We start from the raw sequence: 23,127 nt of genomic DNA on the forward strand, positions 1-23,127 counted from the left end.
GTATGGGTGGTGTACGGCTAAGCGACCCGAACCGCGTAGGGCCAAGGTGACAGCTGAGAAAGCTTTTCCAGCTGTGCATCGGCAAAGCTCACTCGTCTCTAATTAGTTTAGAAAGAGAAGAAGAGTGTGCGTGTGTGTATGAAAGAGAGAGAGAGAGAGCAGCAGTTGAAGAAAGTCAAGAAAAAGGGACAGTGCCGAGAAGGAATGAGGGAAGATAGTGCAAAAGGTTTACGGTAAAGAGAGAGAGCGTTTCCGTTTTCCTTCAGCGCCGAAAATCTCACAGCTTACTTAGAGAAACGAGCAGCGGAACGAAAGTTTATCAATTACGCAGCCATCAACCCCACATTGCCCCACTCTCCAAGTAGCTGACAGACAAAGTTTGCGCCAAAAACAGCTGACAGAAATAGCGGTGCGGCGCGATGATTCGATTAAAAACACATCTGCTGATCATTTTATGGCGCTTTTTTTTTACTTGCGCTGCCGAAATGTGTGACGCATTACGCAAACAAACGGGAAGATGGAGCACAAAAGATTTGGCACCAACACATTAATGCACATTTGATTGCTTTCTTTTATGCCCAGCCCAGTCCCGCCGAATTTCGGAATCGTGGATACGTGGTTTAGCATTAAATATGCAATGGAAAATCATTTTTGAATTGGTAGTTTATTTTGTGGTTTCTGTTGCAAATATAAGGATTTTTTTTTCTGTAAACAACCTACCGGCATTTTATTTTATTATTGAAAAGATTGGAAAAAACTTCAATGTGTTGGATAGTTTAAAGCATTCTCCTATTATCGGTTCATTTACCAAAAAACTCTTCCTGCTTGCTGTTTTAGGATTTTTTTTAGGAAAACCATTCGCTTCGGCTTATACACATATTTGCTTCAACGACTGTATCGTGTGCACCGGCTTTGTGCACTCTAATCCGATACACTTTGCACCCGGAACGTATGAATGTCTGTTACTCTTAGACAAGTCCGTAAGTGAGCGCCACATGTTGCAATAAAATAATATTATTCATACAAAAAAAACATTACAAAACTTAAGAATATGTTAAAAATCTGTGCGGTATCCAACTGTTGTTGCTTATCACCCATAGCAAAGCTTATCAGTGAGCTAGGTGCGTTTGCAATATCCTCACATTTGCATTATCCACCATAATGTTTGTGCCGCACTATTAAGTCCTCACCATGTATCACCATTTACTCGTTCAAACGTTAAGTATTGCAAAATATTGTGCTGTTTTATGTACGCTTAAAATGTATGTTCGAAGCAACAGGGTTTGTGCCGTGTATATATGCTGCTGCCCTGAATCTCTTCGTGTTCTTCAGGCCCGGATTTTTTTTTATATCACTAGCGCTCTATAATGATTGTAAATTCTGCTGAGCACACTCACTCACGGTGCTCGTTTGGTTAACTGGTTTTCTTCTTGGAGTTGTCTATTGGTGTGTGTTGGAGTGATTTGTATTATTTAATTACGCATGCCGAAGAACAATTGTTTCAAAATTGTGCATATTTAAGGGGCGATCGCCCAATAACGTTCGAAACATGCTCACACGCATCGTATAGCTTTCGTATCGTTACAAAGAGTGTCTATTATCAAGCCAAGAGCTAACGATTTGAAATCAATGCACACCGAAACTTAAATCGCTGGCTATTTATTACAACAAGCGAATCAGTGAGCAGGCATCAGTTTAAACTTCTACTACTATTAAGCAATGGCTTTTTAGCGCTAAACTTGCGCCCATCGTGAGCACACAATGAACGCTTGCGGTATAATAATTTTTACTCCTTTTCTCCCCAAAAAAGGTAGATTACTATTACTATGTTTTTTGTATTTTGTGCTTATTACTTTTCCATTTAGCCGCTTAAAAAGCAGCTTTTCATTTAACGGCCTCACAATCGTTGCATTTTGTTTGTTTTTGTTTGTTGAAACATTGATTTGTTTTGTATTTTTAGTTTACCTGGCTAAAACACATTAAAACTCCTGTGCGAGTGACGAGGGAAAAAGCACTTGATTTCGTTTCATATATGACGGAATACGTTTGAACTGCTTAAATGTATGTCATTTGTTGCACTAGTTTGTATTCTGTTCGTTTGTGGATCCAACCATTCAGCAGCATCTGAGTATCTTATATCATTTCATATCACAATCGAGGGGTAATGTTTTGCATTTGTGTTTCATTCGTTTCGGTTTGCCCTCTCGCTAATTCAGTATTTGGTACAGGTTCAGTATTCGCTTTGCCAATGTTGCAGTTTTCTACACTATCTTCAGCCGGCATCAATCACAACGCAGCCTGTTAATTGTATTGTTTGTTTGTTTGTTTTTTTCGAACGAATTTCACCATTTTTGGAATACATGACTAGACGTTTTAGACGTTTTTGGGGCGAGCCAGTGTTAGCTGCCACCCAGATTAACTACGGCCGCCTATATGCACCAACAATAGTTTTCAGTGTGGCTGCCATGAAATGATCGTTCAATTTCAATGAGAAATCTTTCCTATTTTGTGCTGTTTTTATGCAAAGTTGTAGCTCATGAAACGATCCGGTTAAATGAGACCATCACACAATCAAAAACATATCCTTGCGTTATTTCTTCGATCGTTATTTGAACTAAATTTGTATCCTGAACGGATGATGATGATGCGCCTAGTTACCGAGGCATCGATGCCTCGTATTCGTATTTTATGAACAGTATGAACCGACTTTCTTTTGCCCTACAATATGATTACTATCAGCCGTCTTTAGAAAAACCGTATGAGTGAAATGAGTATTGCTGTCGTGCTTTTGCTTTCGCTTAAGCTAAGCAATACATTTTGTTGCGTGATGATAATATTCATATAAAAAAAATAACAAAACCTACAACAATAACATTTACAAAACAATACAACTAGCACGAACTAAAAGCACACATGATTCGACTAAACATAAAATATAAAACAACATACAACAAATAAATAATGCCCTTACGAGTCTACAACGCAACGTCCGCTAGCGTCAATTCAATAGAGCCAGTTCGAACGCTGCTCTCGCTCGCGCGAAGACTTCACCATGCTCCCGATCGGAGGTTTCTTTTTCATGGGCGAGAGCCTTGCCGAGCTTTTCGATTCCCCTGCACCTCCCGCTCCGCGCACTTCGGACAGTCCACTTACTCGAGCGCCGAGCGGTAGCCTACTCTCAACGCGTCGATAGAACGGATCCAACCGGATGAGCTCCTTGTTAGCACCGCCCGGTGCCATGCTGGGCAGGGCTTTCAGGAATCCGTGCGCACCAACCGGGATGGGAGGTGCCGGTGGCACGCTAGTCGAGCAGCCACTGTACAGGAACGGCATCTGCTGCGTGAGATTAGTGTGCAGCGTTAGCACGGACTCGAGATCCGCCTCGCCGGCCTGCATAAGGAAATCGTCGAACAGCTTGATCGGCAGCATGCCGACGATGTCAAACACGTCAACGTACGATTCGGTTTCCTTGTTGTACAAATGCAGATAATCGCCCAGCTGCTTCGCTACCATAGCGCCACGATCTTTGCCCAGTGCCTTGTTTCCAAAGTTGCGGAAGAAAAAGGGCGTCTTCATGTGCGCCCCGACGCGATACAAGAACTTCATGATCAGCTCCTCGTGGCTGTGCTTCGGCTCGGACGAGAGGCGCTTAAGGATGTACTCCAGGTAGAAGCCGAAGGCACGCCTCGCTTGCAGAATGCTCATTTCGTGCCCGTTCTCAATCAGTTTGCGCACCTGCAATCGCAGCCGCTTCGCCTCATCGACACATTTGGGGGCCGCGTGCTTTGGGCCGATGGTAATCGGTAGCGAGCTTTCCAGTGCACGTTCGTACTTCTGGATGCGATGGACAATGCGATTTTCAGTTTCACTACCAGGTGGAAACAGCTGCGAGTGCAACATTTGATTGTAGTTGTGCGGAATGATCATCAGGTAAGTGCCACTGCTCGAAGACGTGATGGCCGACGTGGGAATGCCCGTGATTGGGTCCAGCAAGGATCCGTACCGGTTCATGCTATCGCTTGTTGGGAAGATCCTTACAAAGCCACCCCGTCGCTCGTACTGGGATCGCGCAAAGCGCACAATCTTCAGTTCCTCCGCCGTCAGCGCACTCAGCGTCGTCTGCAGCTTACCACCACCGTCTCCCTTTCCCTGCTGCTGCTGGCCACTGCCACCGGTTGCAGCACCTTCCTTCCGTCCGCTGGTGGTGTGCACAAAATCGGCCGAGTTTACCCGCCGGTAGGGTGTCGTAAGGTTGCGTATCTTTTGGCCCTTGCTATCGTAGCACGCCTTCTGCAGCGGGCTGATGGCCGGTATGCCCACCATTGTGAGCAGATCGGTCAGCATCGAAGCCTTCACCTTCGTATCAAGCGGCGTATCACACCCGAGTGACGGCGAGAGGTTCACCTCCAGCAGCCACGGTTTCAGCATATCGTCGATCAGGATGTCGAACCCATACAGCTCGAAACAATTGCCAATGTGCGGCACAAACATGCGGCATGCCGACACGATTGGTTGCGTACAGGAGAAAATTGCCTTGATTATCAAATCCTCGATCGCGAGCATTAGCTGCTCGGTGTTGCAGCCCTGGCTGCGGAGGTGCCTCAACAGCGCACTCAGTGTCCACTTGTGCCCGACATCTTCCTCGCCCGCGTTGCTCGACTTTATGTAATCGGTGTGGTACTTGTTGATGCTGTAGTTGCACAGGTGCATGCACGGATTCCAGAGGTTTTCTGCCGTCCTGTCGTACTTGACCGTCGCCAACCGGACCAGACCCTCCTCGTAGATGTAGATGATGAGCGGATCGAACGAGGTCACGGCAACGTAGATGCGTATGTCACACTTGTGCCCGTCAATGCAAAGCGGATCGGAAATATACTTTGCCACCACGACCTGCTCGAACGACGATATCTGATCCGGCTGCGATTGTCCGTTAAAACCGAAGGCATGGAAGATTAAAACGACACAGAACAATTAGCCAACCATCGTATCAACTGACGAATCGTTTTCCTACACTTTCCTTACCGAGTTTACAATGAAAATTCCACGACCTCGACTAGATGCAACCGGTTTTACGATCCACGGGCCGCGGCATTTGTTGTGCGCTGCTATGAGTTCCTTGTAGTCCTGTGGTAGTAGAAATGACTGTGGAACAATGTCGAAATGTTTGTAGCCCCGAAGATGCTGCATCCGCTCGATGTTTTTGTATAGACGATCTTTGCGGGTCAGTTCGTAGGATCTAAAATCGAAAAAGACAATATTAAAAACACGACCCTGTACTCCCGGTATGTGCAAATTATCAAAAGCGTGATGCTAACTTCACACCCACCTGGGAAAATGATTCACTCTTTGATACGGGGCTAAATTACGCAATATGTCCGGCTTCAGGTGTATTCCCGTCCACAGCAGATTGAAGTCATTGCACTCCGGGCCACTCTCGCCCATGCCGTGCGCATTCAAAATCTTTCGCAGCAGTCGCGTCTCGGTGTTGATGAACTTGTAGCAAATGTTAAGCTGGGCGGCAGGCATTTCCGTTTTCATCGGCGCTGTTTGCTGATTCTCCTTGTTTTCCTCCTTTTGCTTGCGCTGGGCGGCCAGCTTCTTATCCAGCGCAGCCATCGCCAGCGAGGGTTCCGATTTGGAGGTCGACATTTCCGTGTCAATCTCGTCTCCCGAGCCTCCCTTCACGCTCGACATGGACGCATTGCTGAGCGAGCTGGACGAGGAGGACGACTCGAGTTGGCGTTTTTTGGGTTTATTTGTGCGCGCCGCTTCGCCGACAGTCGGCTTGCCCTTGGCAGGACTTGACTCCTCTTGCGACGTTGTACCGGCATCCGTTTCATCTCCACCCTCCTCGTCGTCGTTACCCTCACCTTCTTCCTCGTCGATCTCCTCGTCCTGCACGTCTACATCCCGTGCTGCAGTTTCCTCATCCTGGTCTACCTCATCCTCATCGTCATCGTCTTCCTCCTCTCCATCTTCGCCATCCTCCTCGTCTTCTTCGTCCTCGGTAGTGGTACTGCTTCTGCTCGGTGCCGTTCCGCGCGTTTTTCGCTGAACGTTAAAATTTTTCGGCAGTGAAGAATGGGTGGCAGTGGCGGTGGATGATTTGCTTGCGCTCTTTAGCTCGGTCAGCCGAGCGGTTGTTGCGCTACCGGTAGCTACAGGTTCGTTTGGGCACGAGCTGGACGTAGCGTCCGACGATGGTGTGGCAGAGGGGCTGCCCCCGGGAGACAGATCCGTGCCATTCTCAGAAGCCGCAGGCGAAAGAGCGTAGGTACGAAATGCCAGAACGGCGTCTTTGCCACCCGGTGGACCGCCGATGACCCATGGGTTGGGTGTAGTTGGTATGGTTTTTTTGGCACTGAAAGAAGAAAACAGCACTGTGTCAGACTCGGTCTATTGAGTTCATCGCATAATAATCGCATACAAAAGTATCAATAATATCATTAAAATAGTACGAGTTCACAAAACTTATTGGAATTTCCCCTAATTTGAGTTTCCACTTTCGTCAATCAGTTTTCCAACCGTCGTCCCTGTCGTAAATTTGTTCGGTGCAGTGCCCGACGTCATAAATAATCATCCCCAAAATTCTAGTATACATACCTACTGGCGAAACGAAAACTTCGACTGCGCTTCGATTTCATACTTACTTTTGTGAGTGATTTAATCGCGGCTTGTCTGTTATAGGCATAACGAATAAATCCAAACTAGAGTACCCGTTTAGTTTCCGCCTGCAAGTAAAAGAAAAAGGGAAAAGGCTACATCAAACATCACATCACTAGCAATATTTCTACTGTTAAAAAAACTCCCCGAGGGCACATTCCCATTCCACCCGCACCGCGCCGATCGGAAACTCACTCATAATCAATTCATAATTTCTAATGTCCCATAAGTAAAGCTACCCTTTTTCAGTTTCTCGGCGCGGGTGTACCATCACCAACCAAACAGGAAGCTTATGAATTATGAAAAACTTCATCGCCAGTCCCGCTTCGATATAAAATCAACCACATGACATGGTGGTAATACGGGGCAATTCAACTCACACCGTGCTGTGCGCCGAAACTGCTGCAAAAAAGGAAGGGTAATAATTTATGTTCGATCAGTTAACTCAGGAGGGAGTTGGTCTGCTTGAAACGATGGTACAACATGATTATCCTTTTGTAAGATCGTTGACTTTTCCACACTGAGCAGCAAGTTGGCAATACAAGTCTTGAACCAGATACAAATAATAAGTAAAATATGCTTGGTAATCTATTTTTAAGCATTACGGCAGAGCGGTTCTTTTGAATAAAAAAATATCATATTTTTATTAAAAGAAAAAAAACGTGTACAACTGTTTTATTTATGAAACATTCATAAACGACCTAATTTTACCGCCCTCAAACGACCTTAAGACAGCTCACTAGTACACAGTTGATTTATTCTGAGTAAAAATACCCTTCATAATAACAATTTTTAATTAAACGAATTGCAACGCCAGAAGATATTCCAAAACCACATTGCACACAACATATACGTTACATTTTTTCCTTATGCTGTAACACCATCTCTCTGATGATAATGTTCTGACTTAGGCAAGAATTTGGATCAAAAATTTCGCGTGCCAACTGTTCACGTAGCCGCATCTCACTTCAATTACGCTCTTTACACGACAGGACGGAGCACAGAACAAGTATAGAACTGTATCAAGGAATAAATTACACCTTCAATGGATCGTATACTGGCTATTGTAATGTAAGTTGTATCTCTCTTTTAGAAAAATGTCCCACTAACGACTAAAGGAACCACACATGCAGGAATCACAAATAAGGAAGTAGCACCTGCACTCCAAGGTATGCCGGATTCGACTGATTTGAATATCGGATGTGTTACACCGTGAACTCAAACTGGCTTGCCGCGATACCAGCAGACCCTTCGTTATATCTGCCCACCTCCCCTTACCAGTCACTGGTTGCCGCGGATTCCCACACTTTTCAGTTGTTAGAACGGCACGCGAATGTCGGAATGTGCGTTCAGGTCCGCAAACACAAAGGACAACCGCGGCATCGTGTGTTGTTTAGACGGTTTTAACCCCAAACTCCCCACCAACTTCTCCTCCTTTTGCCACCATTCAGCACTTGATCTTTTATACCCCGTAGTATTAACTGCGGTTGACGTTCGGCTGTCATGTTGCAAACAACACACCGGCCGCCTTCTCCTTCCCAAACAACAACTCCAAGGTACTGCCGCTCTAAGCAACAATTACACACCCGTTGCTCCAACACAAACGTCTCACGGTAGGGAAAAAATGGCGGTAGGCGGTCTAGCGCTTGCCTTTCCGTTTGTGGCCCACCAACCCCCGTCCGCCCGTCCGTTGGGGAGCTTCCTTCCGCATGGAATTTCTTTACGACGACGCTAGTCCTGACAGAGACCGTCTTTGACTATATTCTTACCCTCCCTACATTAGTGTGAACTAAAAGGACAGGTTAATTCAGGTCACGAAAGCACAGGAAACTATGGTATTACTGTCATATTGTGGTATACAACATACCATTCCATACCATGAATGATTGCCATTCGCGATAAGCAAAGGATACACTTTAATTGAGTTTAAATAAATATTATTTTTGAAGCGCCCAAACGACTTGAAACTGTTGAGTAAACTAATCATTAATTTTGTATTTAAATAAGTTTTCAATGATCAGCTATAAAAGACATAAATGATAAATGACACAAATTACTTAAATGTGGTATTAAAATTTAAGAAAAAAATTGAACTTTGTTAAATGTTCTGCAAATAGAAATTATAAGGTCAACTGAGCGACATGGCTTGTTCTATGGCAAGCAACATTAAGCTGTGGAAGCGACCGTAGTAGAGCTGTTGGAGCATAGATATACAGTGGAACTCCGCATAACGAGTTGAATCCGTTCCAGTGACTCACGCGTTAATTCAATTTCATTTCATTTCGATTAATTTATTTCCTTCACAGTCTGTGTTTAAGGTTTAACTGAGTATCTTAGCGTAACTTAAATATAACTACAACAATTGAATGATGTAGAGAAGTAACAAATAATAAAAAAAGTATATTGAATGAGAAAAAAAGTAAACTTAAACTCGCTATCGCAACTCGTGATCGTAATCACAAAAGCTCGTTATGCGAGAGATTCTTTTCCATATAATTTGTAAAAAAAAGTGAAGTAAATAGTTCCAGGACCAGACAATATGCTGGTTGAAAGGGTTTATATGAGGCTCAAAAACTGAAAAATGTCTTCATAACACTAGAAATTGGTAGATCATGCGATGCGATGCGATCCAATCTTAGTATCGAAATGCAGCAACAAAAAAACACTCGTCAATATACCACAAACTTGTGCACAATTATTCGGCATTTCTTCTCCTGTTGCCAGTTTTATATTAACGATTATAACGATTCTTAGTGTCGGAACTCATGTGCCTGAAAGACAATCAAAATTAAAGAAATGCTCAATGTTAACCGATCGTGATCTAGACGTAGGCTAGGTTCCTAAACACCAATGAAATTGCTCGTTATGCGAGATTCTACTCGTTAATAGAGGTATTTGTTGAGCATTTAGATAGGCTCGTTATGCGAAAAACTCATTATAAGGAGTACTCGTTATGAGAGGATTAGATGTATAGTGATTTTTTACTAAGAATAAGATGATGAACAGATGATGATGATGTTGACCCACCTATGACCCCTACATAGAAAATTGAAAAGAAGTAAACAAACTCATTGTAGAGATATATATTAATCCACTAAGAGTGATAAAGCTACATGATTTTTAGAAATGTTATTGAACTGGTTTAAGTCGGTATCGTGGTAGTCGTCAACTCGTATGGCTTAACAACAGGTCCGTCACGGGTTCAAGTCCCAAATAGATCGTGCCGCAGTACGTAGGACTGACTATCCTGCTATGAGGGAGAAAGTAACCCATAAGTCACTGAAAGCCAACCCCACAAGTGGTACAGGCAGGCCTTGACCGACAACGGTTGTTGAGCCAACAGAACAAGAAGAAGAATAGGTTTATGCAGTAAATAAGTAGTGTTTTCAATAAATGACATGTTTCCAGCAAACATTACAGGGTTTTCGAGGATTATTTTGACATGTTCAACGAGTTGTTGTTTTGTTCGGGCATATAATTGACTATTTTGTCGAGATATTGAATACAACATAATACGGCACAAATAGAATACAACATATTTGGATAGAAAAAATGTGCGAAATTATTTTTTTAAAGTTAAATTGTTCATTATTGACTACACCAAATTGCCATTTAAAGAAAAAAAAGTTGGACCCTCCAAATATAAATAAACAAAATAAATAAATTGCGTTTCAAAAGGGATTTTTTTGTTGAAAAATCACTAAAATTCATTCGGATAAAAACATGTTTAGCTCTGTTGGAAACAATAATTATATTCAATATGTAAAACAATTGAATGTCAAATATGATTTGTACAGTCAATTGGGAAGAAGAAATGGTTAAATAAACTGTAATGTTGGGCTACTAAAATAGAGTTGTAGTGTGTGGAGGATTGCTCTTGCCTTGCCGCTCTTGCCGTGCCTAAACGATATACCCAACTACAGAACAGCTCATATCAAAACCCACTTTGACCATCTGGTGTGCAACGGACACAGGTACAGGGCTTTATAAGGGTAAGTATTTAGCGTTGGAAGCTTGCGCACTAGCGGCTTTCTTCCAAATCGGGCAAGGCCGTCCTCAATTCGCGAGATGGGGAATGAAACGAAGAAAAGATAAACATGGGGGTCGAATGACGAGCTTTACACATAGCAGCTCCCTCAAAAGCACGTGGACGCTAAGGGTGTAGTAAGCGTATGACAAGCCTTTGGATGCACGATGATGATAAATGCATGTCGATGAGAGCAAAGAGAAGAGCTACTAACTTATACCCACCGTGTGGGCACACATACTTGTACAAGCTGAGGCGCTGGAAGTTGTTCATGTTCCCTTGGTCGAATCGGCGGGAACCCGACCCCACGTCGTCGGCGGTGCACTTCGAACACGCGGCGAGCAAAACAAAAAAACAGACGCTTCGTTGGCTGGTATCTACAGGTTTTGGTGTGTTTTTTTGTGTTGCGGCAGACAGCCCACGGATCCAAGCCCGCCGTGTGTAGTCGGGGTGGGAGTTTCTACGGTGGCAATGTTGCACCGTCCTCGACGACAGCATAACGGCGACGGCTTTGCCATATTTGGTGCTGCCCGCGACACAACATTTCGTCCCAAGACCTGGAGGCCGGCGTCTGCGTCTGGAAGTTGACAACCTATACCGACTGGACACTGTCGCGAGCCCACTGCCTAGTGGGCACAAGGTTCAGCAAAATGTAATGGACAAGGTCGATTGTAGCGACAAACAGGCGGATTTCTCTCTCTCTCTCTCTCTCTTTTATTCACACTGCACTAGGGTATGGATAATCCAACATTCGTACAACTACGCACCAAACACTAATTTCGCACGCGAGCACTTTTTACCTCTCAGCGAGTACGGCGAATAGTTGTTTGTCGACTAAAATCAACTAAGTAGTTTCATTTGGTGTTACTTTACGATAAAACACACAGATACGGGTCTCACTTTTTCCATCCTTACTTATCGAACGATTATTTGTTAGGTATTGCCACCGTATTCGATACTCATTGTAGATATTTGCCCAACATAGTTTGCAGAGCGCAGCTGACCTTATTTAGGCAATAATAGAAATCCTTGCTACCATAACCACTAATTTGCGCAAGCAAAAAGGCTTCAATAAACACACACGCACACACATAAACACAGAGGCAAAAACAGACCCAAAGCCAAAAAATAGGTCCATCCGATGGTGGCATTCTTACTCGTACTAATTTCTGGCTTTCCAAACAACACTGTTCACCGCGAAATTGACCACGAAACGATGGTGCTTCTCCCACCGACCAGTATCGTGGTCTGACTGGCTAACCTAATTTTTCATCGACCAACCGTTCCCGGAACACGGGTCCCGAAAAGACACTGGTGCATTTTCTTGGCGCTTTACTTGCGAACGCTTCAAGCAACTCCACTCGTTGGTGGCGTTGGGCCTGCCATCAAAGGCCATCCGAGCGGGTGCGCTCTAGATAAGGATGCACATCGTTCAGTACACTATGGGGGGGGGGTCCCTCCTCCATTTCCCGATCCCTTAACCACCTCCGTCATCCGATCATTGCCTTCAATACCCGCGTACTACAGCCCCTCATCGTACTCGAAACGGAACGATGCAATCGAGTACAGGAAAACAACCAAACACCAGTTACCATAACAAACAGCGCTAGTTGATGGTAGAATGTTTACAGGGTAGGAATACCTGGGCGGGCGGTACTATAAACAGCATGCTCTTCCCTGGGGAGGGTGTCTGCACCAAGGCGACGCAAGTGTTTGAAACTCGTAATAGTGACACTAACCGTTTGCCCGTCCCACCAGGCGATTGAACTAGGTAGGGACGAAGTGTAAACACGAGACCTCCGCGGGTGCGACTCGGAGCGAGAGTGAAAATGCTCCAATGTGAGAAAATAAAACCAAACATGAAAATGCTAGAGCCCCACGAACAGTTCGATCAACATTTGCATAATTCGTCCTTTTTCGTGCGCACTGTTAGAAAAGTTTGCACCGTAGAATTTCGCTGATTAAACGAAGCCTCCATCCTCGGAACCGATTGGAAAATCATACGGACAGTGTGGGAGAACATTGAACTGCAGTCGCACTCATACACTGAAAGGTTTGGGGGGTGGTTTTAACCGTTTTAGCTTTCACCAACACTATAAAACCATTCATAAAATCCATGATGATGGCACATGCAGAGCGTTTTTGGCTGGCGATGTTTCACGAGGGAGGATTGTAGTGGTTTGGCATTTTGAATCACGGACGTTCGTCTGCCATTCACGGCACATTTGACGAGTCTTGGACATTCCTCTTCCATTTATATGCATTCTGATGACACATTGTGTGCAATAAAGCGACATTTACATATTTACTTAGCAGTCTACTTCTGTACATACATTAACTGTATTTTCACGCGCGCGCCGTTCTCTTAAGGAGAAATCGCTGTGACTGATTGGTATGCCCATAGCAAGATATGCTAGAAGTATGAAAGACTCAGTCTAAACGAGATTTGAACCCATTACGGGTTTATTTTTTTACCTTAAGATTGGTCTTCAAGTCCGACCAACAATTTTTACTAACAATTCTTACTAGGATGGTTGCCAAACCGGCTCGGTCGTATTATTAATACATCTAGTTGAAATAATAGAATAAAAAAATTTAAAGAATGATTGAAAAGTGAAACGGTTTGCAATTTTGTATGTTGTATCAATCTTTTAGAAATTGAAAATAATACTGAATACTGAACTGAATATCTGTCTTTAATAATCACCTACAGCGACAACCAAAAGCGATTGACCAATGTGAACAAACATTAATAACGACACTAGGGTAAATGTACCAACAGTGGTGAAATTTATAGTGGTACAGATGTGTTTTAATGGATTTAAAGTGTCAGGAAGGACAATTTTTGAATATTTTAACACATAACAAATGGAATATGTATTATCTTTGCAATCACAGCCATTTTTACCATAAAAAATGTCTGAATTTGGTCGATGAAAATATTGACTAAAGTACTGAATAACACCTGTCGTCAACCCACACCCAGAAGAGTTTGCTTGATTTAAAGTCGATTTTTCACTCAGCCAGATAAGCGATTTTTGGCCTTTGTTTGGTAAATTACTTACAGAAAACTCATTTATGTTGCTTATTTTAATGAAAACAGTACATGTCAAAAATGTCATCGAAAAAAATCTAAAATTACCTGTTTTTATTGATTTTAAAACTAGGACCACTATAGGAACATACCTGTTTGGTGTACCCATAATGGCAATATCGTAAAAAACACTTAAAAATACCTAAATATGGTCAAAAGGCAATGAATTTGAATAAAACAATATCATTTGATAACAATTATGTTAAAAAAATAATAATTGCGTTGTTATATGGTCATTTAGAACGTTAACAAAAATATGAGTATCGTTATGTTATCCTAAGGATTTTCGAAAAATGTTGATACCATTCACAAAATTATGAATTTTTCGGTCACTATGAAACGGAATGGCCCCATTTACCTTTAAAATCCTTTGTAAAAGGCTAGAGAACATTCCACACTATCATAAATAAATTAGCTACTGTTTATTTATCGCATGTGACGCATTTTAGTGCAATACCACTACTATTGGTACTACCACCACTGTAGGTACGTTTACCCTATAACAATTATTCTAGGGCCTCTAGATAAAAACAAACAGACATGTCAACGCCAAAACAATGTTGCACTATCAAATTGATTAAACATAAACATAGTTTTTTAAACAACCTTGTAAACCTTCAATATGGGTTCAAATAACAGCATCAATTAATTACATCCATAAATAGATATTGTATAAATAAACTTACCCACAAACAATTAATTTGTTGTTGTAGTTGATACCAGAAGCTGTGGAAAGCATACACTCTATCGCGGCATTGTACTGATGTCGGTGTTAATCTGTAAAGAAAAGAATTAAAAAAAACAAACCCCAATTATTGATTTTAAGCACAAGCACAGCCACAATGAGATTGAGCTAGAAATAATACGGTAGCATTAACCTGGCGTTTACATAAATCACAGATTATGTTGCACACCAAATGATTTGAACCATTATACAGCGTACATGTAACAGCACTTACCACGATCGATCTATCGATCGCTACGTTATGACGGTTTATTGCTTAATTATGTGAATATTTTATACTCGTGCTTCAACTAACGCAATAATCAAGCCCCAGACTAGCTGTTGACCACGATTGGCTGGAGGAGACTTTTATTCTCGAATGGTTAATTAGGAAACGAATCAGACTATATATAGTTGTATATAAGCTGCCGGATAAACTATGGGTTGCACAAACACCAAATAAGGCGTTTGTTGTAAGATTTTTAACCGTCTAATAATTCATGAGAGGAATGCACAAAATTTAGAAAACAAAAGGGAAATAACCCAAAAATATGGAAATCCTTGCAACTCATACAAATTGTTCACAGCTAAGCAACGCCCTTAAAAGCTACAAATTGTAAACGACAAACACATAATCTCTTTGGATCAATTAATTTCGTTAAATCGTCCAATCTATAATAATGTCTGGTTAAAAATAGTTCCATTAATCACTACGTCCGCTTTCACCATTGGCCGCTGCTTCCGCCTGAGTGCCAAAGCTCATTAGACACGTTCGGCGTCACAACTATCAGCACTTCCAAATCACATTTGGTGCCATTTTCCTTATCGCTATTTCCGTCACAATTGCGATCAATCATCGCGCTTTTAGCAGCTTTTATAGTAAGGTGCGCTATTGTCCCATGTCTGGCTGTGTCGATGGTATCGATTTTCTAAACTACCAGGTAGAGAAGATTTTAAAACGTTCAACGTCTGCAAACAACTAGTAAATCTAATAAATCTAATAAACTAGTAGATAAAAAAATGAATAAAAGTAAATCTAATAAAACAAAGTAACGGTCTAGCTTTGCACAGAATAGTATTATTGTCAAAAATGTCACAATACATTCAACAGAAGTAAAAAACTTTAAATAAATAACAAGTATAATGACCAACAAATTAAGTTTTTAACTTAAACTAAATAATTTATCGATACTAGTAACTCTATCATCATGACTCAACACAACATACATATTGATTTTTAGACAAAATATTTGTATTTGATCATTTTACATCGTCTAAAACATTTTTTTTTTTACATGCCACACACATTTTAAACGTAACGTGATGGTTTTTAGCGAATCTAGTCAATGAAAACTGTATTAAAGGGTAAGCCAGGGATCGGCAAACTTTGCCGTTTTAAAGAGCCAAATTCTACAACAATGTTTGCAGAGCTCTACCTGAAGAACCAAATGGGTAACCCAAGAGTTAAAATGCAGCAACGAGCCGCAGGCACTATACTTTGCCGTACTTTGTCGATCGCTGGGTTAGAAGGATATGACATACTAATTTCGTTCACCTTCTGCGTAGTTGGTTGCGATTACGATCGATTTTTTTTAAATAAATATATTTGCGATAATATACCCCAGCCAATTAACAAATGTATTGGAAACAAATCTTTTGAAGCAAAGACTTTGAAAGAGAAAAGAAATAATATTGTTTCTTAACGATTACGATACAACGATACAAAAATTGTTCACGATCAATTTTATCGATCGACACTCACGCACAACGTTTGTAATACTACTTCCTTTCGTTTTGTTGTCTGCAGTAGAACATTCGCTACAATTCCATTTAAAGTACAAACGGCAAGTCCTATCTATTATTAGACGCCAGCAAGCATCAACGTTTGATCAGACCTACGGTCCTCACTGACTGCCGGTACCATCTTGTGTGCATCGTAGGCCAATGAGTAACTTTCAAGTGAAAGAAACGCGAAAAACATGCGTGCACTACCGTTACATGAAGTCATCGCCCAAATTCGGCCGTATTTTGCATACGAAATGCCGTTGGCGCTGGAACAAAGCAGATTAGAATCCGGCCGACATTGAAGAGACCTTACGGTGCCGTACTGCGGTGGTAGCGACATGCGCCGGTGCATACCTAATTGCTCGCCGGATGATCGACGACGGCTGACAGGGCAAACAAGCCATGCTTGCCGTTTTCGTCACAAGAGCTTGGAATTCCGATTGATCGGTTGATTGCTTCTCCGTTTTACGTTTGTCGCTCTTACACTTGGCTGACAGCGGCGTTGACAAACCAAAGAAGCGTGAGTCACAGTCTCATATTTTTGGTGCGTAAGAACGTTCCTCTAAGAACCTTTAGAACCAGCGCAAAGGAAATGAATGCTGAATGTTAACCAAATTGGAGCACCGGAAGCATGGTGTGGCTTATAAATAGAATTTTGTTATAGCTGTAGTCACATGATTTTAAAGAAACACAAATGCACACACTTAGTATGGCATATAACTGGTCTTGTATTATTACTCAACGTTTGAAGCAAGTCCAACAATAAATTTTTAAATATTTAGTCGATTAAGTAAGCGCGGAATAAGTAAATAAGTCGGTATTGTTAAGCAAGTGACAAAGTGTTCCTGATTCTGCGACGAGTCTTTGTACTGCTCGTACGAGTCCTTTGGTGAGATCTGTTTTAGTGTGGGTGTGAAGTGTAGCATTCTTCTACGAATGTTGTCAAAACTTGTGTAACGGGCAGTTTAAGAGCAAGAGCACGTCACGAAGAGTTGTTGCGATGATTTTCAAAAATACTTGTCTATAATGTGATAAACCCAAATGACTTAGGCTTTATCTTTACCTGAACTCTTCTCTATCTTTTCCCTACATTACCACAACTTGTAATAATTACACACATGGAAAGCGTATTAAACTCAAAATTCAATGAAAACATGGATATTCATAAATATTTATGAAAAACCATAGCATGATTTGTATCTTCTCAAACATAAAATCTCAAACAAATCCAAATTGAAGGAGATTTTGGTACATATCATCAAACAATTGGTCATTTATCACGTATCTCGGGATTAAAGTGAGGATTTCTGAATTAGCATTTAGAAATGCTGACATGAGAATCATTATCATAATATTAAAACGTGCTCAATTATCAGCTTTGTCATAATATGAAGAGTCCCTTGACATCCCGAAACTCCGAAACGAAGGTAGACACCTTTATGCAGGGAAATACTGCTAACGTACATCAACACTACAGTGCCTGTCAAATGTAATAAGTGCTTTCTGAGCGTGAACCTAGATAGACATAAATCCTTTGCCACCAAGGAAGCCGGTTTACCCCTAACGCCACCAGAACAGATTGCGCACTCAAGAAGCTCATCGTCCGGTGATTTTCCTGCTTCCTGTTTCCACAAGGAGAGGAGGCTTTACTGTGCTAATTCAATTGCAGCACTGTACAGCTCGTAGCACACTCGAAGCGCACGGGTAGCTCGGGCAAGCTGCTAGAGGAAATTTCGGTCGTTCAATCTAGAACCCGTCCATCAGGCGCACCAACTGTCAGGTGCATGTGGCGTTGTAATAATGCAATTTGGGTTCCCTGTTCCATCGCATCCATCAATACGGACGCGTACACACCTTCCGATGTAGGCACAGTAGCTGTCGCAAACTCGCTTTAGCACCCGTTACGCGGATCAAACACGAAGGAAAGCTGCTACTGGTCTCGAAGCAGTCAAAGAAGAAAAGCATAGGCAACCATCCCCATTTTCACGGCCTGACGTGTTAAAATGCGCTCCATCAAAGCGACGAAACAAGGTCACGATGGACGGGAACCGGGTCCTTTAAAGGCAGGTTGGGCGGGTAATTTTACTTTTCTCTTGCCAAAAACCGAAAAACCACTTATCTTGCACGAAGCCCGTTTGCACGAAATTTTGCACCGCTGCTAGTCGAAAGTGTTGTGCCATCTTGAACGAAAACTTACGCTATGCTCCCTCCAACCAACCAACCAACCCAACAATACATCCATCAATAACTTATCAAATTATCGATTTACTCACTCACCAGTACTCAGTGGTGTCTGACCAGAAACTGGTGAGATTATGTGATGCATGTGTACGTTAGTCAGCCGACAGCCAAATAAGGGAAGGCACCGGAAAGAACATTTGCAGTCGAATGTCAAATATCAACTAGCGAAACTCTAGTGCCAAGAATGCCATAAACCTTAAACCATAAAAAAGCCCAATCAAAGTGACAATGGAACTGGGTGGTGGTATTTTGCTACTTCACACCCATCTGGTAAGCATATTCAGTCTGGTGATATCCTCCACCGCACCTTTTCCTGCAATCCACCAACCACACATTACACACCTTTGTCTACGCTCCAATGTTACGATCAAACGACATGGAAATACGCAATTGCAAGCGTACATAGTTATTCAATGTTGTCAAAAGTGGTGCATTGCTTGCTACTGCTGCTGCTGCTTTTCCAATACAACATCATTATTCGGCAACGCGCAAATCGGGGCCAACTGATTGGTATCATTCAAATGCGGTAAACACCATTGAATGACGGCATTCAAAGAGCATATACGTGTGGTTTGAAAAATGGCCGGAAGTATTTGGCGTAGGAAATTGCTAAAGGCAATCTTTTCAGCAGCGTCCATTGCTCCGTTGTTGTTGGTGCACAGGGTTCAATACATTTATACCCTCCATCCACTGTCAACATCGGCCGTACATGTCAATGTTGCTATGTTGCAGAAGGGGGGAATGGTTAAAAGCAAAACATAAAATGTAATTCATCACAACAAAATGAACCATCGCTAGATATGTAACACAAAAACAAACACACAAACTTAAACGAATGGCAATCGACATATGTTCACCCATGATCGTCTTTCACACTTACAAATAATCGAAGTTTCTGGGGAAAGTATGAATAATCTACCTACAAGCAAACGTTGCACCAGAGAGTATGCGGCAATAATAGTTTAACCGTTGTTTACATTGCAATTGCCAAACACTGCGCACACTGAAACTAGTTAAGCAGCGTTAAAGAAGCGTTATAGAAATGCGTGTAATGTGCGAAACAGTGAAACAGTTTCCTACGCTACCTTGCTGCCCATTGCTTCATAACCCAGCGCCACTGAAAGCGCATTGTGCGATTACTTAATCATTTTCACCCCATGCCATTAGGTGGAATGGGGGGTTGCGCTTTGCGCTTTCTACCAACCATCGACCGCAATCGGGCCATTTCAGCACAACTGCGACCGTCATCGAGCCATGGTCAAAGAGAAACGTCACACTGGCTGGCTGATCATTTCTTTCACACAACGCCCTGCCCCCAGCGCTGGACGGCCGCGTTCGTGTGCTCAAGAGAGAGCATATTGGCTGAAACCATGTGGCTAAATAGTAACAAAATACAAAAGTTAAGGTTTAAGACCTTCCTAACACCGCGCATAACTTCCTACTCGTTGGTTCCGGCGATCACGCACGCGTTGGTTTCATCCGAGCGCCAAAATTTCATCCCAAACGTGACGATAACAAATAAAGCAACACCCACACTTGCTTCGAAAGCGAGTGAAAAGTGTGGTCACGGTTGAGGACTTCAATGATGGAAGTGTTTCACATGAGATGATGCCGAAGCCGGTACGAACATTACACTGTTCATAATTGCTTGAACATCGGTCAAGCGCGCTCGATGCTCGGACAGACGGGGTAAAAACAATTATTTTCGGCACTTAATATCGGAAGAGGAGGAAACAGTTGTACAATTTAATGTTGCTGCGAACAGTTCGAGTTGTAGTCATTTAGTTTTATCATTCTTACGGAAGTCTTATTTCTTATTAATGATAAAAGCATTAACTTGTAATAATATTGAAAATGTAAAAAACACATTTAAAATTGGCGGCTTCGGCAAGAAAATTAAATAATTTATTTTACATTCGATGATTTAAAAGTATATTTAATGTTCTTGTATGTTATGCTTTTTTCAATATTTAATCAACACGCTGACTATCTAACTTCATCCCACAAGAAATCAGTCGGCGAAACATTAATTTCTTCAAAGTCCCAAAGTTTGCTCCAATCCACGCCATACCGCGTTTCATTATACTTTCCGATTTACCATTCGAGTGCCTCATTTACTACTTCTCACCCTACGGATTGCTTGATTATCGAATGACCAATTTGCGCATAAAAACGTTCGGTCAATATTTGCCTTGCGTGCCAATGTGGTGACGAACGATACATGGCCAAAATCGATTGCCTGCAGGCATCAAATAGCGCTTCTCTTGTTTGAAAAGCGAACGCTCATCGAAACGCAAACAAACGTATGAACTTGAAGCGAGGAAAAAAAATGGCAAAAATCCTCCCATCTCAGAGGGTGCGAGATCGCGGAATGACCTAGACACTGGGATGAAGCACAGCGGCACAGATGCTTGAACGCTACTCCGATGAACCGTGCAGCAATTGTAACATGTCGTAAAAGATCGCTATCGAGTCGTTTTTGGGTTCGGGCATTGCGAGCGAAATCGTAAATGCAGCCGCGATATTTAATGCAGGCGGTTTGTTTGTGCGCTAACCCGCGTACATTGAAGTTGCGCCGCCCGTGAACCGTGAAGGGATAGTACAGTGTAGTGCATAAATGTTCGATAATTTGTTTTTAAGTACAAATTTACGAAGCACAATTTTACAAGCACAATTTTTTTTTACGAAAACAATTTTACGTCTTTTTAAGGTTAATATAACTCATAGCTGTTCCTGGTGATGTTCTCAAAATTAAAAAAAATATATTATCAGCAGTGCTGCAAAATGTCACTGTCAATGTCACAAAAAAATCTGACTGAAACAAAATCCATACCAGCGTCACGTACTCAATTGTAAAAATCAGAGGTGATATTCAGAATGGTTGATGTGACCAATACATGCTCATGACATGTTTGTGATCATCGCTTGGTCAGTCACTATGTCACGACTTTTTTTTGCTGTGATCAGTTTTGCAAAATGACATAGTCATGACAAATTCTGGCTGAAACAAAATCATCTCAGCGTCACGAGCTCTACTGTAATGATCAGAGGCGAGCCTCAAACAGTTGGTGCGACCATCACATGCTTGGTGACATTGTGTGCAACCAACTCTTGGTCAGTCACTTGGTCGCGACATTTTCAGTCGGTGATATGCGGTACGTGCAAGTGGTTCCAAGGAACAAAATGAGCATGTTTTCTCGCTCTGTTTGAACCGACAGATAATCAAAACAGATAGAGGGAGAAAGCATGCTCATTTTGTTGTTAGAGCCCACGCGCCAAGTATATTCCAAGAATGTCGTGACTATCATTGGGAGAAAATGTCGTGACCAAGTGAGTGACCAAGAGTTGGGTGCTAATCAAAATGTCACCAAGCATGTCATTTATTTTCCAACTGTTTGAGTATCGTCACTGATCATCTCAGTTGTGTACGTGATCTGATTTGAGCTTCGTTTCAGTCAAGAGTGTTGATGACTGAAACAGTGATATTTGCCAGCACTGTTCACAGCCAGAAAAAAATCATGATTATGCTTGCGCTGGCATTAAGCTAAGCTTGTCAGTCAGAGTATCGCGTTGGACTCAAGAATTCACATGTCGTGTTCAGCATGTCATGACGCACTTTTATTGACTATCAGCAATGAGCATCAAGCTACCACGGATATGTTCATTGTTTTTGTTGGTGAAAATCTCGTGATACTCATGCCATTTTGCAGCACTAATTATCAGCACATACAATTAATCATTTATATCACATGTTATATATTTTTAGTTTGGCAGAAAACAAACAGGGTAATGAGTAATGTAGTTTTTTTAACACCACACCAAAAACCTTCACAAACGATCCAATTGCTAAAGAATTGTGTGAGCAGCCATTACACATTATGTTAAAGCAAACATTAACAATAGAAAAACAAACAGCTCAACAACATCCCACGCCCGATCACGCTCATTGCAGAATGACATGAGAGAGGGTTTTATTTAGGCTGTCTTCTGTTCGTCTGTGTTTATCAAACAATTATGGCCAGCAGTGTATGCAAAACAATTTTAAGTACCCCCAGCGGAAGCCGGGTAAGCATGTTGAGTGGATTACTCGATCCAAGCGTTTGAGCGTTTCAGGGGTGTAGTAAACTCGTCAACAAGGAAATGAACAGTGCTGTTGTACACTACTAGTTTAAAATAAAAACATCGTTTGAACACTTACTTCATTGTTAGAACACGTAAAAAATTCACAGATCACCAAACACAGCCTTAGAAAAAGTGTCTCTCATTCTGTAGCCAATTCCCCATCGCCAGATTTACCGATGGATCGATAATGCTGCTTACCCATTCCCACACATTCGCTCCTTGTCCAAACGGACCAAGATTGGCACTAGACATGCAACTCCTCTTTTCGGCGCATTGTCTCCGTGCAGAGTTCCCGCTCGAAGGTGACATCGGTAGCAGATAATTGTTTTGGCCGCTGGATTACAGATTATCGGATTATGCAGGTCACTACCACCCGTCGCCGTTTCGATTCTCGTTTAGAATGCAAATGGGTCATGGGAATACGTGCTTTGGGAAGGTGTTTGGGTTTGTTTTGCCTCTCCGTCGTCACTC

The 23,127-nt window shown here is 42.2% G+C and overlaps 1 protein-coding gene across 9 annotated transcripts in view; it reads right to left on the reverse strand.

The window, feature by feature from the left end:
• Positions 1-645: 645 nt before the first annotated feature.
• Positions 646-23,127, reverse strand: part of LOC120894198 (tubulin polyglutamylase TTLL5) — a 29,281-nt gene continuing 6,799 nt past the window's right edge. For 8 of the 9 annotated variants that reach the window (XM_040296644.1, XM_040296639.1, XM_040296642.1 and 5 more), the window contains exons 3-7: positions 14,471-14,561; positions 6,651-6,731; positions 5,327-6,361; positions 5,023-5,236; positions 646-4,917 (exon numbers count right to left, since the gene is read on the reverse strand). In XM_040296644.1, the coding sequence (XP_040152578.1) occupies positions 3,004-4,917; positions 5,023-5,236; positions 5,327-6,361; positions 6,651-6,731; positions 14,471-14,523 (3,297 nt within the window). In that variant the 5' untranslated portion in view covers positions 14,524-14,561 and the 3' untranslated portion in view covers positions 646-3,003. Of the gene's footprint in view, positions 4,918-5,022; positions 5,237-5,326; positions 6,362-6,650; positions 6,732-10,931; positions 11,935-14,470; positions 14,562-23,127 lie in introns of those variants that run through there. The other variant, XM_040296637.1, reaches the window with a different exon arrangement.

Source organism: Anopheles arabiensis, chromosome 2 (assembly GCF_016920715.1).
Source record: "Anopheles arabiensis isolate DONGOLA chromosome 2, AaraD3, whole genome shotgun sequence".
Classification (NCBI taxonomy): Eukaryota; Metazoa; Arthropoda; class Insecta; order Diptera; family Culicidae; genus Anopheles; species Anopheles arabiensis.